The sequence below is a fragment of the Stegodyphus dumicola genome, chromosome 3 (assembly GCF_044657685.1).
Source record: "Stegodyphus dumicola isolate Sdum_Otavi_A_Nest chromosome 3, ASM4465768v1".
NCBI lineage: Eukaryota > Metazoa > Arthropoda > Arachnida > Araneae > Eresidae > Stegodyphus > Stegodyphus dumicola.
The window spans coordinates 82,422,162-82,439,195 of record NC_140770.1 but is presented as its reverse complement, the minus strand read 5'-3'; the positions used below and the strand labels follow the sequence as shown (position 1 = coordinate 82,439,195).

At 32.8% G+C, this 17,034-nt stretch overlaps 1 protein-coding gene across 4 annotated transcripts in view; it reads right to left on the bottom strand.

Moving 5' to 3' along the window:
- Positions 1 to 17,034, bottom strand: part of LOC118192375 (histone-lysine N-methyltransferase 2C-like) — a 284,640-nt gene that overhangs the window by 215,797 nt on the left and 51,809 nt on the right. For all 4 annotated transcript variants that reach the window (XM_085813029.1, XM_085813032.1, XM_085813031.1 and 1 more), the window contains exons 17-20: positions 16,757 to 16,867; positions 5,484 to 5,582; positions 3,988 to 4,092; positions 891 to 1,072 (exon numbers count right to left, since the gene is read on the bottom strand). In XM_085813029.1, coding sequence (XP_085669155.1) covers positions 891 to 1,072; positions 3,988 to 4,092; positions 5,484 to 5,582; positions 16,757 to 16,867 — 497 coding nt within the window. The remainder of the gene's footprint in view (positions 1 to 890; positions 1,073 to 3,987; positions 4,093 to 5,483; positions 5,583 to 16,756; positions 16,868 to 17,034) is intronic.

The following is a 17,034-nucleotide window of genomic DNA, read 5'->3' as shown; positions in this document are numbered from 1 at the left end:
TGAGAGTCAATCTCAAATTAGTGCTGCATTGAATTTGGCAACTTCAACAATAAGGACAATTCTTAAGAATAAAGAAAAAATACTGTCATCGGCAACTGCAAATACGTCAAGCTCTGCAACTAGGATTACCTGTTCTAGAAATAACATTATAGAAGAAGTGGAAAAACGACTGTCTATATGGACTGACAACGAAATTGAACGCAGTATGCCATTAAGCCAATCTATCATAAAGCCTTCTTGACAAAAAGGCAGAAAATTGGAAACACAGAATAGACTGAATGATCTGACTGGCTTAGAATTTTATTTGTTTTTATAAGTATATTCGTTTATATTGTTTTTATTTTTGTAATAAATAAATGTTTGGTTTTATTTTTATTAAAAAAAATTATTAAATTTAATACTTAACCAATTTTCTATCCATCTTCCCCTAACTCCATTATTTACATGTTAAGATAGCCTCGTTTAGCGCTGTTTCGCATTACGCTCTACTTTGATGGAACGGATCCCCCGCGTTAAGCGGGGTCTTACCGTTTGTAATAACTAGCATTGCAAACACCTTTTATTAGTTAAAATAATATTGCAAATTTCCACAAATATTAATTTATATATTGTAATTTATATATTTTTTAAATTATATAAATTACTAATAATTTGAAAGACAAAGATTTTACAATGTATTAAATGGCAACATTCTGGAAACATTACCTGCTAGGCCACACAGAAAGTACACATCTTATTCTCACACAGCAATAACACTTGTGAGGTCAAGTGGATGACAAAATGCCCTGGGAATGTAACCTATTGCAATGTGACATAATGCCGCAGCCAGAACATTGTGAAAGACTCAGTAAAAGATATTTCTAATATCAAATCATTTTCAATATACTTACCACTTGCATTTCCAGTTACCAGTAGGAACTTCTTCTAGAGGAGGGTCCAAACAATAAGTATGGAAACTCAGGTCGCATTCATCACACAGTAGCAGACGGCCCTCATCATGAGGTTGACCACATTCTTCGCAAACTGTACAATCCAAACAGCGCCATCCTTTTTTTAATACTACGGTTGTAACCTAATTGTTAATAAAAATAAATAATTTATTCAGAATGAAAAATTTACATAATATTGCTTAGTAATTCATAAAAAATAAAACATTCTTAAATAAAAAAATTTTAATGTCATTATTAAAACTTGCCCAAATTATAAATATGTCATATTAAAAATAAAATGAACTCAGTTAAAGTGCCCACCTATTGTTTCATATAGTTTTAGTCTTCTGTAGTCATGAAGGCAATTGTAAATGAAAGGTTATATTTACACACTAATAAATATTGATAACTACATTATGACAACACTTTTTAGGGAAAAGATTGCCATGAGAGAATTCATTATACTTCCTCTACACACTTTCACAACTCAAATGTGAATATATTATTGAATTCAGCACTCTTAAAAATAATAATAATGGCAATACTCAATAATAGCAAACCTGCAATTATGCAACTCCATTCTTGCAAAACAAAAGACGGATGGATCAGTGATCTGCTCATAGTGATATTCAATCATCGATTGCATGACAGTTAAATATTTGAAGTAATGACAATATTAAAACTCACAAATTCTCATTAGACATTAAGCATAAATAATTGGTAATAAACATTTACCGATTTGTTAGGAATAATCTTAAAAACATTCAATGCTGGTCTAATTTAATGGCATATTCTAAGATACTTCTCTCAAACAGAACTAACAAAAAGGATACTAAACATTGCACAAATTCACTTAAATTTCCATTAGCAATTAGTTCAAAAAGAAAAAAAAAGAAAGCAAAGTAAACAAGAAGTAAAATTTAAATTGTCTCCCTTGCTATTTGAACTTAAAATTGATACTCTACATAGAGCATTAAAAAAGGTTTGAGACCATCAGTTTTTATGACAACCAAATATTTCATTCCAATGCCCTCTTTCTGTCTACATTTTATGCTTTTTGGTTTCTTTTTACTCTATGTCATAATTTCCTTTTGCTTATGTTTGCTGAATGTCCATAACATGTGCCAAAGACACTCTCCTGAGAAAATCATGCCTGAATAGAAAAGACTTTTCGGCTTTACTTTTATATTAAAAAAAAAGATTAAATTAAATGCATAATTATTGTTTAAAAATTTTGTAAAAGTTTGCATAATAATTGGAACATAAAGACCTTACATGTATCTCAGTATTTAAACAAGGTATTCATTCTAAGCAGGGGGGAATGGAATTCTTGAAAAAATTATATTCATAAATGCTATCTATATACTTCAATCACAGCAAAAAATGTTGCTGCGGTAGAAAAGCTCATTAGTGAACATTGCTGTATCATCATATGTATACTAAGAACGTCCAAAAAATCAATTCATGAACTTTCATCTCTGAGAAAAAGAGTCATGCACTGATAAAAGAATTTTTTTTAATATAATAATATCCAAAGTGTTTCAAAAATCATTACAAGTTATGAAAGGGATATGAACAGCTGATTAAACAGAAATTTATAACTGATTCTACTTAAAATCACTAATAAAAACAAGAAAAGAAAGAAGTCCTGACATAATAATTGTCACATCATTTAAAGATGCAACAGTCTCCCAGTTTTCAGCAAGTGTGCTTTAGTGTTTTAGCTTTTCAAATACTACAACAAAGTAAACAATTGCATATGATTAAACTGCATGTGTACATGGCTTTAGCTTCATAATTTTGAAGAAGACATAATGTATATACACAGCAGAAAAATATGCAAGGATTTGCTTATATACAATACTTGAAAATAATCCAAAATGATATAGAATTTGGCCTTTGAAGACTGAATTTGGATTTCATCAAAGCAGCTGTCCACACAACTACAAAACCATAAATTTCAGCAACAAAAAAAATTAAGCAATTCTGCCTTACGTGCCATATTCCTTTGGTTTGGACTCAAAAAATATTGTTTCTATGGGGAAAGGAAGAACTGAGAAGATAATAGTTTTCATTGCTGGATAAAGCCAAAGCAGCATTTGAACAAATTCTAAGAAGCATCAGATAAGATCAGTTATTCAATAGCCTTAAAAAATAGTTTCAGTGTATGACAACATGCATAAATTGTTCAAATGGAGACTTTAGAAATATGCAATAATTTTTTTACATGCTTTCATTTGTAAACTGAGTGCCCTTCATACAGATGTCAAGGAACATAACATCAATATTTATTTAACGACTTTGCTCATTTACTAAATGAATGTTATAGGCATCCATTATATTCATATAAAATACAGGCCATATTTTATCTTACAGAAAAACTGTTAATCATTTATGAGAATAACTGATTATTAGATTTGAAAAATATTAGCATAAACCAATTTTATTCATGCCTGTATATATTTCAACAACATAAATTACTCTTAACATATTTGCAAAACCAGAAATTTAAAAAAGTTGAAACCAAAATGTTAGTTACACAAGTCAAGTTACACAGATCTCAAAAATATTCATTAATGTTATTTTCTTTAAAAATTACAAAAACTACATATAAGCTCCAAATTTAATGTGTTAACAGCATGAGCCTTAACAAAAAATATTTGTATACACTAACACAATTTAAATGCATGTGTACATGTAATATGTTATACAGCATAAACTTTAACAAAAAATATTTGTACACACTGACATGACATTTCACAGCTATAAGAAAAGAACATGCAAAACATTTTAAAACTCAAAAATTATTCACATAAAAAAAAGCAGTTCCAACATACCGCCTAAAATTGCACCAGGCAGCATACGATAAACAGATACAGATAAATTTGATAGCATTCATTTTTCACTTCACATATTAATAACAAAATTTAAGAAATCAAATTATTTAAAAATTAAATTAAATAATTAGTATTGCAAAAAAGGTAAGTATAATTTATATTTTTAACAAAATAATTTGCAGCAATGTCAAGAGTGTCTTTCACTTTTCTTTGTTACTTACTTTGATATTTGCACAGTAAATATGATAACACTGACCACACTGTGCACAAGAAAGCAACTTGCCTTCTTCACCTTTACCAAAACTTCCACACATCAGACACAAATCCTAAATAAATAAATAAATAAACAAACATGGAATGTTAAATTAAAATGAGTATACACATATAACCTATTCAGTCAGCTACATATTCAAACCAATCACTACAATTTTTAAAATAAATAAGCAAAATTAACGATAAGAAATGTGTATTACTTTTCTTATTCATAACATTATTTGAAATGCAAATAAACAAACATTTTAAAAACATGTTTGCTCAAAATAATGTATAGCAACTATAATAATAGTGCCTGCTGCCTCCTTTCTTTTAAATGGTTAAAGAAAACACAATGAATATTTTTATGTTTTTCCCAAATATATTTCAGTTGTTGTTTTACTATAACATGAAATTTATGCATTATGCACAGAAAGTAGCATTTGATGAATATTAAGAATTATGTGCTGCCAAAAGTAAAGAAAATACACAAGAAATCAGAAAAATGGTAAGATGAAATTCTTCAGCTAATGGACTTGAAATATTAAAAGCCTCACTTTTAATACTGTATTAAGAGTGTGGTAGCATATGATTTGTATATTTATTTGCCTGGAAACTGTGATTTTCTGTGATTCATACCAATATCTACCAATTAATCACAAAACTGTTAAATAAATCTTTTAAACTTTTTTGTGTTTATTTTATTATCTCACTCCATTAATTTGTCAGACAGGATACGTAACAATAGATACTATTTCTCATCATTCAGCCTAAACTTTATAAATTTCAATATGCAAAATCTAGGAGGATATGAACGATAATATTCTAATCCTATGAAAATTTTGAAAAATACTGCATGTGAGTTAGTATTACTATTAAAAATGGATTACAGGATATATGTTAACAAAAAAAAACATTTTATTAGTAACAATAATGTTGCTAATATTCATTATTATTATCTGGTTCAAGTTAAACATATTTTAAATTATATCAAACTATACAATAATTAAATAAAGGTCTTAATTACTAAGAATTTTATCCGTTGCTTTCAAATCCCTCAATTCATTTAGCAGTTAAGATATGAAAAATAAATTAAAGATTTTATATTGTGCTGAATAACAATAGACTGAAAACTGGCTATTTACCAGGCTTCATGGAAGATAAAAATCATGTCTTGTGCAATGGCCATGCTAATCTTGTCATGTGGCTGACAAGTGGTTAAATAATGGCTCAAAAATTTTAGAAATACAAAACTAAAGATATCTCTAATGATAATAAATACTTTAAAAATAAATAAGAATAATGTTAAATACCTTAAAAATAAATAACAACTTTCTTTTACAAAAAATCTGTTGCCAAGATTCTTTTCATAATTCAATCAAAGCTACAGATAATATAAATTATTATATATCACTTCATATGCTTTTAAGTCGCATGTAAAATTAAAGAAAATAAATTTACATACCTGACACAAAACAAATTCATCTGTTGCAGACGCAAGGATCATTTTATTATCTTCAGTAGGATCATCATCATCCATCTTGTACTCTTTGGGAGAAATTGACTACAAAAACAGATTACTAATTTGAAAAATGAAACACAAAAACATAATGAGTATTTAAGGTGAAAAAAATTATAGGTAAAGAAAAGGTTAAATTATATTATTGCAAAATATCCAGCTGTGGTAAGATAGCTTTCCCACAAGGTGGGTTCAGGGTTGACAGAATATGGCAAGGAAAGGCGAGGATGCCAGATTTGGCGACATTTGGTGATATGACGGAGACAGATAAAGAACATTCGAGAACAAATTCTTACTGGTTTGGAGCAGAATGTTCTCAAAGGCCGACCAAAAGCTATATAAACCCTGCCTGTGCACAGAGTAGCAATATATCGTAATGCATCGTTGAGTGAATTGTGAGCCTTAGAAGGACTGACCGAGTCGGGAGCTATATTTAATGTTTTCCCGTGAAGCTGTCTTCACCGCTATAGCCTGAAGGCAGTGTTGCTGATTGTTTCAGTATGCTTGTCATAGTTTTTTGATGATTGAAAATATGCTTTGGTAACTGTCCTGAGTAATACTGGCAAATACATTATGTTTTGATACTTCATCAAGTGTTGACGTCAATCACTCCAAATCCATGAACCTGTAGAATGTAACAACTGGTGTCAGGAGTGGAATTTGCAAGTGAATGCCAATGACCTGCCTACAGGAGAAAGCCATGGCAGAGGAAATGAAGTTGACAGACTTCCTAGCAGCTGTAAAAGGCGGACTGGAAGAGATGAAGCCTGAGATGAAAGCCGGACAGGAAGAGATCAAGGCGGGACAAGAGAAGTTAGAAAGTGAATTAAAATCGGGTCAAGAGGAAATAAAAGGTGGACAAGAAAACCTGCAAGAGAAATTCCAACAGATGGAAGTGAAACAAAATAAGATTAAATGTGATATCATAAAGCTTAGACAGGAAATGGGAGCAAAAATAGAAAGATTTGAAAAAAAATTGAAAAAGTTCCAGAAAGAAGTAGATGTTTTGAAAGAAAACCAGACTGAGTCCATGAATGAACCTGAAGGTTTCAAGGTTCCCCCAGTTTTTTCTCATAACCAAGCACATATGATGGAAAATCATCATGGAGTGTACATAAGATCCAATTTTCGATGGTGGCAGAAACTAACATGTGAGAGAGTGGGACTACGACATGAAGGCTCCACAGCTGGCCGCATCACTCCCAGGAGATGTTGCAGATATCTTATGAGTCTTCTCCGAAGCACAGATTTCAAACTTCAACGCCCTCTCGAATGCACCGGAACTGAAATTTGGAAAAAAAAGTGCATACAGGACTGTAGCCACCTGCAGTTGAAAACTCACACGCAGAAAATCACGGAAAGCCTTCAAGAACTGGCGAATGACATCAAGAGGTTGGCACATCAAGCATATCCAGACTCTCCACTTGATATCCGCAAAAATTTGACCCTGATGCATTTTGCAGATGCAGTCAAGAATGTGGAAATTCAGAAGGATCTCATACTGCCAGATTTGAAAGACCTAAAATCCAGTTTGGTCTATGCCATGAAGTTCGAGTCAGCTCAACAAATAACTCTAAAAGATCACCACACTATTAGAGCGACTCAAATAGAAGATCGAAATTTTTATGTCACAAAAACTGAGAGAACAAATAAAAGAGATTTGACCGAATAAAAGCAATATTGAAAAGAAAACAATCAAATGCTGAAACTGCAGTTTGGAATGACATCTCTGCAGGAACTGTCACGTGAATCAAGAGCGGGAGAAACCCCTCGCAAAACAAAACCAGGGAAACCAAAATGAGGCAATCTCACAGAGTGGAGGTTGCGATGTAGAGTTGCAGCCCCTCTGAAAGTTCTTCAGATATCTTCAATGAGCAGCAGAGATAATAGACTGTTAATCGAAGGTTACGTAAATAAGCATCCTTGTAAGATGAGCATAGATACAGGAGCAAATGTAACCATCGTTAAAACAGATGTAGCTCAGGAATTGAACAAAATGTTGTACTGGACTCCACCCTGTGTGACTTTAAAAACAGTAACAGATGATAAGATTCCAATCAAAGATAAAACTAAAATCACCATTACCTACCTTCAGAAATGAGACCTACCAGCATTTGGCTTTCATTGCTAACATCGCGGATCAATTAACACTCGAACTGGACTTTTTGCAGAATTATGACTTTACACTGGACTTTAAACATAATGAGATGCACTCTACAAAGTAAGATGTAACTGTGTTTGAAATTAAACAGCATTCCTTCAGCTCACCAAATAATAATAAAAATAGATGTCACCAGCCCTCCGATGACAGAATTATTAATAACTGGCTCCATAGAAAACAACGGCCTCATGTATGGAATAACCAAATATCCAGAAAATAGCCCAAGAGATGTATTAGTGCCCTCAATTTTAGTAGACCTTTCGAGAGACTTCATCCCTATGAGAGTGGCGAATGTTAGCCACAGACCGAGAACCATCAAAAAGGGTGAAGTTGCCAGCAATATGCACTCCAGTTACTTGCATTTACAAAGCCTCAACTGAAATTCCGACTGAGGCAACTCAGAAATTAACAGATAAACTCCTGTAGAGTGAAAACTTAACCAACAAACAAAGACGTGCGGCATAGAAAACAATTAAAGAATCTAAAAATCTATTTTCTAGAACATCCACAGATGTTGGCCACACAAAGCTGACACAACATTGAACTGATACAAGGGATCACTCTCCGATCAAGCAACATCCCAGATGTCTACCATTTGTAAAAACAGGAAGAGGTTGGAAATCTTCTGAAAAAGATGCAAGAAAATGACATCATCAAACCATCCACAAGTCCATGCACATTTCCTATAGTTCTCGTCTAGATGAAAGACAGCTTGACAAGATATTTTGTCGACTACCGAAAACTAAATAATATCATTAAGAAAGACAGTTACCTTCTTCCTAGGTTTGACAATGCTCTAGACACCCTATCAGGGCACAAGTGGTTTTCTACTCTGGAACTCAAGAGCGGATACTGGCAAGTAGAAATTCACCCCAATGATAGAGAGAAAACTGAGTTTATTACCAGCCAAAGACTCTGACAGTTAAAATTATGTCATTTGGCCTCTGTAATGCCCCTGCAACATTTGAACACCTGACGGAGACAGTGCTTCAAGACCTATCTTACGGTTTACCTAGATGACATCATTATAGTGGGCTGTAGTTTCAAGGAACATCTAGAAAATATCAGGAAGATGTTGCAGAAATTAAAAGAAGGCAAGCTCAAGCTGAGTCCTTCGAAATGCAAGTTGTTCTGCAATGAAGTCACCTATCTGGGACACATTATCTCTGCCACAGGTGTCATGCAGATCCAGGGAAGGTGTCAGCAATAAAGGACTGGAAACAAATTGTGGATATTCAGCAACTACAAAGCTTCCTTGGACTCTGTACCGTGAAGGCGATCTCCAACACTGCAAGGCCTCTGCATAAATTAACAGAAAATAAACAAAAATTCGTAAGATCTGTGGAATGATGAAAAAGTTAGAGAAGACCAAGTGGTGGATCCTGATATTAAGCCAATAACAGAGCTTATGGAATCATCCAGTACAAAAGCCAAATAGGAAGACATTTCCATCTTCAGTTTACCATTTAAAGGTACTGGGCTCTCTGGGATGCGCTTCACTTCCAAAATGGGAGTTCAAAATCAACTATGGGAAAGTGACGATGGAATTAATAAAAGATGGCAGCTGCTGCTGCCTCGAAATTGAATACCTGATGTTCTGAAGGAAATACACAGCAGCCCAACAGGAGAGTATTTCAGCTATATGAAGACCCTACACAAGGTTCGAGAACGCTTCTTCTGGAGTTCGGCAAGAACTGATGTGGAGAAGTGGTGCCAATCTTGTGATGCTTGTGCAGCCAAGAAAGGGCTGAAGGGACGTACCCTAGGAAGGCTGCAGCGATACAACTTAGGAGCACCTTCCAAGAAAATTCCCTTCGACATACTTGGACCTTTTTCACAGACCATGGATGGCAACAAATATATTCTCATTGTGATGGATTATTTCAGTAAGTGGCCCAAAGTGTACCCAATTCCAGACCAAGAAGATGTCACAATAGCTGAAGTTCTGTTACAGAACTGTGTGTCCAGATTTGGGACCCCCTCTAGATTCAATTTGACCAAGGCAGAAACTTTGGCTATGTTCAAAGAACTCTGCAACTTACTGGAAAACAAGAAAACACAGACAACCCCCTTATATCCATAGTTTTGTGGTATGGTGGAGAAGTTTAGGCGTACAATTCTGAACTAACTCTCGCTCATGGTTTCCAAGAATCAAGAAGACTGGGATCACAAGCTTCACTTGTTTCTGCTTGCTTACCGTAGCGCTGTCCATTAAAGCACCGGCTATTCTCCATCACAGATGCTCTTCGGTCGCGATTTCCGTCTGCCAAGTGACCAGCTCTTCGGCTGCCCTCTGGATGTAAATTCCTCGCCTAATGAGTATGTGCAAAACCTTCAGGCCCAGTTGAAAATGATACACAGGTTTACCCAGGAGCAGATCAACATCTCAATGAACAAGATGAAGAGGAGATATGACGCAAAAGCCAACAAACATCAATTCCAGGAAAACGACAAGAGGTGATTCTGGAATCCGAGTCATTGTAAGGTTATTTCTTCCAAACTGCAGTCGTGTAGGGAAGGTCCCTATACAATTCTCAATAGACTGAATGACGTCATGATATGGATCCGTAAGTTTCACCAATTCCAAACCTAAGGTCATTCATTATGACAGATTAGACATATACTGTGGGCATAGTATCCAGTGCTTCTCATTCTCAAGGGTACCCATAATTCTTATGATAATTTTTTTTTACATAATTTCTGTCTATAGTTATACATAGTTACTTGTAAATATTAGTTTCTTGTATTTTTGTTTACTTGAATTGTTTATTTTGTTACCCTCTAATTTGGCTTCTGACTAAGGATTGTACTGCCTGGGACGTGTAGTTCTTGGGAGGACCACTGTTATGAATTGGCTAGCCACAGTAAGATAACTTCCCTGCAAGGTGGTTTTAGGGTTGCCAGAGAATGGCAAGGAAATGTATGGTTGCCAGATTTGGCACAAAATCGCCCATTTGGCAATATGCTGTAGATGGATGAAGAAATTTCTAGAACGAATTCTTACTGATATAAACCCTGCCTGTACGCAGAGTAGCAGTATATCGTAGCGTATCGCTGAGTGAATTCTGGGTCTTAGATTGATCGACCAAATCAGGAACTGTATTTAGTGTTTTGCCATGAAGCTCTCTTCACCATTGTAGCCCAAAGGCTGTGCTGTTGATTATTTCAACATGCTTGTCATCATTTTTCGACAACTGTAAACGTGTTTTGGGAACTGTCCTGAGTAATAATGGCAAATAAATTGTGTTTTGATACTTCATCAAATGTTGTCGTCAATCACTCCAAATCCACAAACCCGTAGAATGCAAGAATATATATGGAAAATTATATAAATTGGTTTGAAATATATGCACATATAAAGCATCTTCAATAAGTACTTAAATAAACGTACACTTACGAATGAAAATTTTTCCCTTCTTCGGCAACATATTTATCATAGCATATTTACTTTCATAAAAAATAAAATCATTCATTCACCTACGCGACTGTAAACAGGATTTAATTTTTTGAAGGACGGGGGCTGAGATTTTTATCTAATACCAAAATTTTTGAAGAACGGGGGCCTGAGATTTCTATCTAAAACCAATGTTTTTTTAACTGTATTCTATTTATAAACTGAAATTTCAGTTTCAAGGACAGATGCTGCCCCTACAGCCCCCTCCAAATACAGCCACGTTCACCTAAATGTAATATCCATTTAAATAAAGACAGCTAGGGTTAAAATTAATAGATCACATATGGAGGATAAAATGTGATGTAAGAATACACATACACTCTACAAGAAAAATTTCAACAACTTATACAAATTCCTTATATTTTTACAAAAGATATTATTTTACGTCATGAGAATATTTCTCTTAAATTTCAGTTAACCATTGAAAAGTCTGAAGCAAAATTTGAACAATAAAATACTTAACTTTCAATTTAACTTCTAACTTACAAATGAGAAAAGAAAAATGCTACATAAATCCAGGGCTAAAGAAAGAGAAGGGCTGGGTCATCCCTTTGAGAAGAACAATGCCGACACGAACCCCTCTTGGGGAGCATACCGGATGTTATGTGACGTCACTGGGTTTGTCCCGTCGCCAACTGACCAGAGCATCAAGTGCGAAAGACTGAATCTATAGTTCTTGGATTCTCTTTCTTTAGCCGGAAAGTTATAACTGATGATACTTTTAAAGAGATTTTGAATTTAGAAAATTCTTATAATGAGAAATCATTGAAAAAATGGTATCGTGTGCCGTTGCTACCTGTAGTAATACGTATCATAATACGAAAGAAACTAGCGTGGTATTTCATAGATTTCCATACAAAAATATTCAGTTAACGAAAGAATGGTTGCATAGGTATCGAAGAGCGGATATTGTCAACACAAAGAGTGCTCGAATATGCAGCATTTGCATTTACTTCAATGAATCTGATTATGAGGATGATATGAAAAATATGTTGCTAGGATTACCGACAAAAAAGGTACTGAAGTCAACTGCTATTCCAACTGTTTATGTTCCTGACTTAGTTATTTATCAGAATACACCAAGGCAGCAGAGGCAACAAAAAAAGAAAAAATTACAAAGTGCATTTGAAATGATTCAGAATTTAAGTCCTAAACAGGCATGTCTGGAATTTCAAAACGATTACAATAATAGCTATGAGGAGCTCACTGAAAATAATATTACTCATCAATGTTGTAACTGTTCCAAACTCCAGAAAAATGTGATTGATTTAATCACAAAACTATCAGCTCTTGAGAATAAGGTTTCTGTTTTACAGACTGAGAGAAAGCAGCATTTAAAAACTATCTCCCATCAAAGAAAAATATTTAAAAGGAATAGAAAACTAATATTAGAAAAAGTTCAGAAACTCAGGAAAGAAATTAAAAAAGTGAATCAAGAAAATGAAAAACTAAGGAAAATGAAAACATATATTCAAAACATATTTACCGAAACTCAAATAAATGCATTAATGGAAAAAAAAGCGAATTAAATGGTCTCCAGACGACATTTCAAAAAGCATAATAATCAGATCATTATCCGTAAAGTCATACGACTTCTGGAAAGAAAAAATGGGTATTCCGCTTCCAAGTGCAAGTACACTGAAAAGATGGTCCTCAAGATTCAGTTGCATTCCTGGTATTTTAAATGATGTACTGTTATTGATAAAAAAACTTGACAAAATGCAACTGACGAAGAAAGATTATGCATATTAAGTTTCGATGAAATTCATAGAGATTCAAGACTCTGTTATGATTCAAAATTAGATCAGATATTAGGTCTTTTTAAAAAGACTCAATTTGTATTGGTTCGAGGACTCATTTCGCAATGGAAACAGACCATTTATTTTGACTTTGATCATCAAATGAAGGAAAATCTTCTGTCTTACATTTTGTTTGCCCTTGAATCATCTGGGCTTCGAGTCAAAGCAATTGTATCTTACATGGGAGGTAGTCAGATCCTTTGGAAAGAATTACAAATTTCAACGGTTAAATCTTTCTTTCACACTCCCAACTTCAGCACCAAAATATGGGTTTTCGCTGATATGCCGCATTGCATAAAGCTTTTGAGAAACCATTTTCTTGATAAAGGTTTTATTCTCGGAAATGGTACAATTATAAGCAAAGACGTTATATATGAAGTACTCAGTAAAGATATCGGTGAAATTAAACTGTGCTATAAACTGAAACCTCAATTCTTATCTGTAAAAGGATACGAGAGACAGAAAGTAGCACCAGCAAAAGCATTACTTTCCTCCACAACGGCTAAAGCAATTATGCATTTGACTGGTAATGCTACAAGTAATTTTTTTTCAATGGTTGATGATTTTTTTTACATTATGAATAGTAGAGTACCATTACCCCCTAGCAATAAGCCTTTAAAAGCTGCTTTCAGCCTAGAAAGCTATTATGAAGTACAGAAAGAAAAATTAAATGCGATCAAGCAAATGATTTTTTATCTCAGAGTATGTGGAAAGAAGACAATGCTACCTTTTCAGAAAGATATTATTATATCAATAAATTCGCTTTTCGGTTTATTTGATGACGTAAAATCTATAAATGTGAAATATATTTTAACATCAAGATTGACTCAAGATGTATTAGAAAGATTGTTCAGCCAGATTCGGGTTTAGGGCGTTTTAATGACCACCCGTCTCCATCAGACATAATAATTCGCCTGAAAATTTTGCTATTGGTAAACAAATTGCCTAAATTGTCGTTAAAGACAAATACTAATGACTGTGAAGATGTGAAGAAAGTTGAAGCATATTTGACAAAAGAGCTGTTAGAAACAGCTTTTTCTTCAAATGAAAAAGCACAAATGTTTGAGTCTTCCTTATACGAAGATGATCCAATTAATTATGAAGACATCTATGATGAATGTATGTCACTTCCTTGATAAACCGAAATTTATGATTCAATGAAAGATATATCTGCATACGAACAAGAATTGCTCGCTTATGTAGCAGGTTATATTGCATATCGTGTGAAAGATAAAGATCCTACCTTGGGTGAAATATTAAAAAAATTCGTAGATATTCCTAACGACTCAAATTGGATAATTTATTATCTAAAGGAGGATTAACTATACCATCACGAGTTTGGATGGAAACGATGGTGAAAATGGAAAATGTTTTCCGTTCTTTTCATGATAGTTCTTTTCGAAAAGGTAGAGGTGTAATTCAGAATCTCATTTCTGAACTTGAGAAACGTTTTCCCTTCGTGAATAAGAGTGCAATTTGTTTATTTTGCCATTTACGAACATTTATAAGGGTTCGGCACTTGAATAGGAATGCAAACCTTGTATCGGCAAGAAAAGCTGACCAGAAAGCAAATAAATGGATAAAAACTAACAGAGGATTATCGAACCAAACTATATAGGATAAAAAAATCATGTAAGTTGATTCATATTATTCCTACCAAAAATAATAATTTGAATCATTACTTGGTTTATTATTCATTTAACTTGTGACCTAATTTATGCACGTTTCAGCTAATTATTTGGACTACTATATAAAATATTATATATTATTATATACTAATTTAGACTGCTAAATTTAACTATATAAAATAAACCATGATATTCTGCATAAACATAAATTAGTATCAGAGCGTATACTTTTAAAATGTAAGAATACATGATATTATTTCAAAATATATAAATACCATTTTTAAATAGTTTCATTATTTTTTCAGTAATTGACGTTAAATAATAATGCTGATGTCTCAGAATAATACTTTCATAAAAGGTTCCAAAATTCTACTACTCATTACCAACACTAATTGAGAAGCAAAAATGAAAGAAGTGAAATTTGTTTCGTTTTAATGTGTTATGAAATCTATTATTAGCATTAACTAATTTTTAATCGGATAGATGCGTAAGGTCTTTAGCATATATTCTCAAAATGTATTTGCATATTTTTATTTAACATTTCTATAATGCAAATTACTTTGCAACTAACTGAAATTTTAACGCAAAAAGAATTCTCCGTAAATGTAGAAATTTACGTATGTTATCGGTGGGTTACTATTTACATATATTTAAAAAGATGATTATGAAAGAGATTTACTACATTTAGAGTACACTTGACCTAAAAAATTAGTTATGTTTACGCATATGTGTTAATTAAAAAATTAGTTATGTTTACGCATGTTTTACTTACATTTTATGCATATTATAGTTTAATTTAGTATGACGTAAATACATTACTAGTTCGTATATTAGATGCATGTATATTGGAATTTCATGAGCTAAAATCTCGGCTCATATTGGTTATTAAACTATTCCTCAAAGCGTTTTGATTCTCAAGCAAATGCTTAAGAAACTGAACAGCAGAACTGAGCAAGCGAACCCAACTACGTCATCAGTCTCTTCTTTCGGTTTCAGCCGCGAGAAGCTGATGAGCTAGCCCTTTAGCCCTGACATAAATCTAGCTAAATAAGGAATTAAAAAATAAACATGAAACTTCATAAAAAAGGGTTAAATTAGACAAGGTTTGTTTTGTTTTCTGTGATTACAGAAAAGCCTCAAGGACTATCTGCCTGGGGGGTGCCTTCGTGAAGGACTTTCTACGGGAAAATGGCTCATATACACATAGGAAAAACACCCAAAAAACACCCATGCAGGCAGCCCGTTCCTGGGATTTGAACCTCGGACCGAACTACCAGTGTTCAGCGACTTTACTGCTCGGCCACTGGTGGGCCGTAAATTAGACATGAAAAATTAATTTTAATATATAATTACTGTTCCTTTTCTGCTTTTGCTAATAAGTATTCAGAAATTGTGTTTTATAAATTTGTTTTGCTTAAATTTCAAGAGATATTCAAAAAAATTTCAAAATGAAAGGTAAAGGCTTTTTAAAAGTTACAGAAGTGAATAAAAATGTTTTAAGTTACATTTTTAAGGAATGTAAATATTATAACACCATAACAAAACACCATAACAATTTTAATAACACCATAACAAAAATTATACATGTTTAAAAAAATCCTCAAGAAACTTGCAAACTAGCAATGCAAAAAAAGAAAGAACTTATTTCTGATTTCATAAAGAACATGAATTTAAAAAGTAATTCAATAACTTTCAAAATAATTTAAATGCAAATCTGGCCCTAAGTACAGATCTGGTGGCAAATTGCTAGAGTGACACACTTTTTGGCATCTTTTAATCGCAAAATCTATAAAAAGTGAAAATCTGTGCATTATACTGGGAAATTAGAATAGGTTTTGCAAAAGTACAAAAATTCATAAAGTCGCAATTATATTATATGAATCAGTATATTCAATGAAATTATCATGTCTTTGTTAATTAAGATTTGAAAATAATAAATTTCTACTTAAGATACTATGCATTAGAATTGCATAATTTATAGCAAACTTAGTTCTAAAATGACTTGATTTTTTAGAATAAGAATTATTTTAGAATGCTGTTTTTATCATTTTAAATGAACCTATTTAATTCAATTGTCATTTTAAATGAATGTAATGTGATTGTAAGTTTCAATGGACAAAAATAGCAGATAAATATAACAATGAAACAATAATGAATGCAAACAAAGTACAGCTTACCACTGGACCTAACATTCCTGGAACAGAATATGATTTGAACTTGGATTTAGATGGCTTTTTTCTCCTTAATTCAGATGCACTGGTCCGCCTGCCTGAGATTTTACTGCTAACCTAAAAGAAAAAAAAAAAGAAAAAAAGAAAAAAAAAGAAAAAGAAAAGAAAAAAACTTTATGTAACATATATAAATATTTACAAAGTTAAAAAAAAAAATTATCTTCCCTTTTTTTTAAAATAACTAAGACATATTTGAGGCTCAGCTTGAAGAGGCATATTTAATT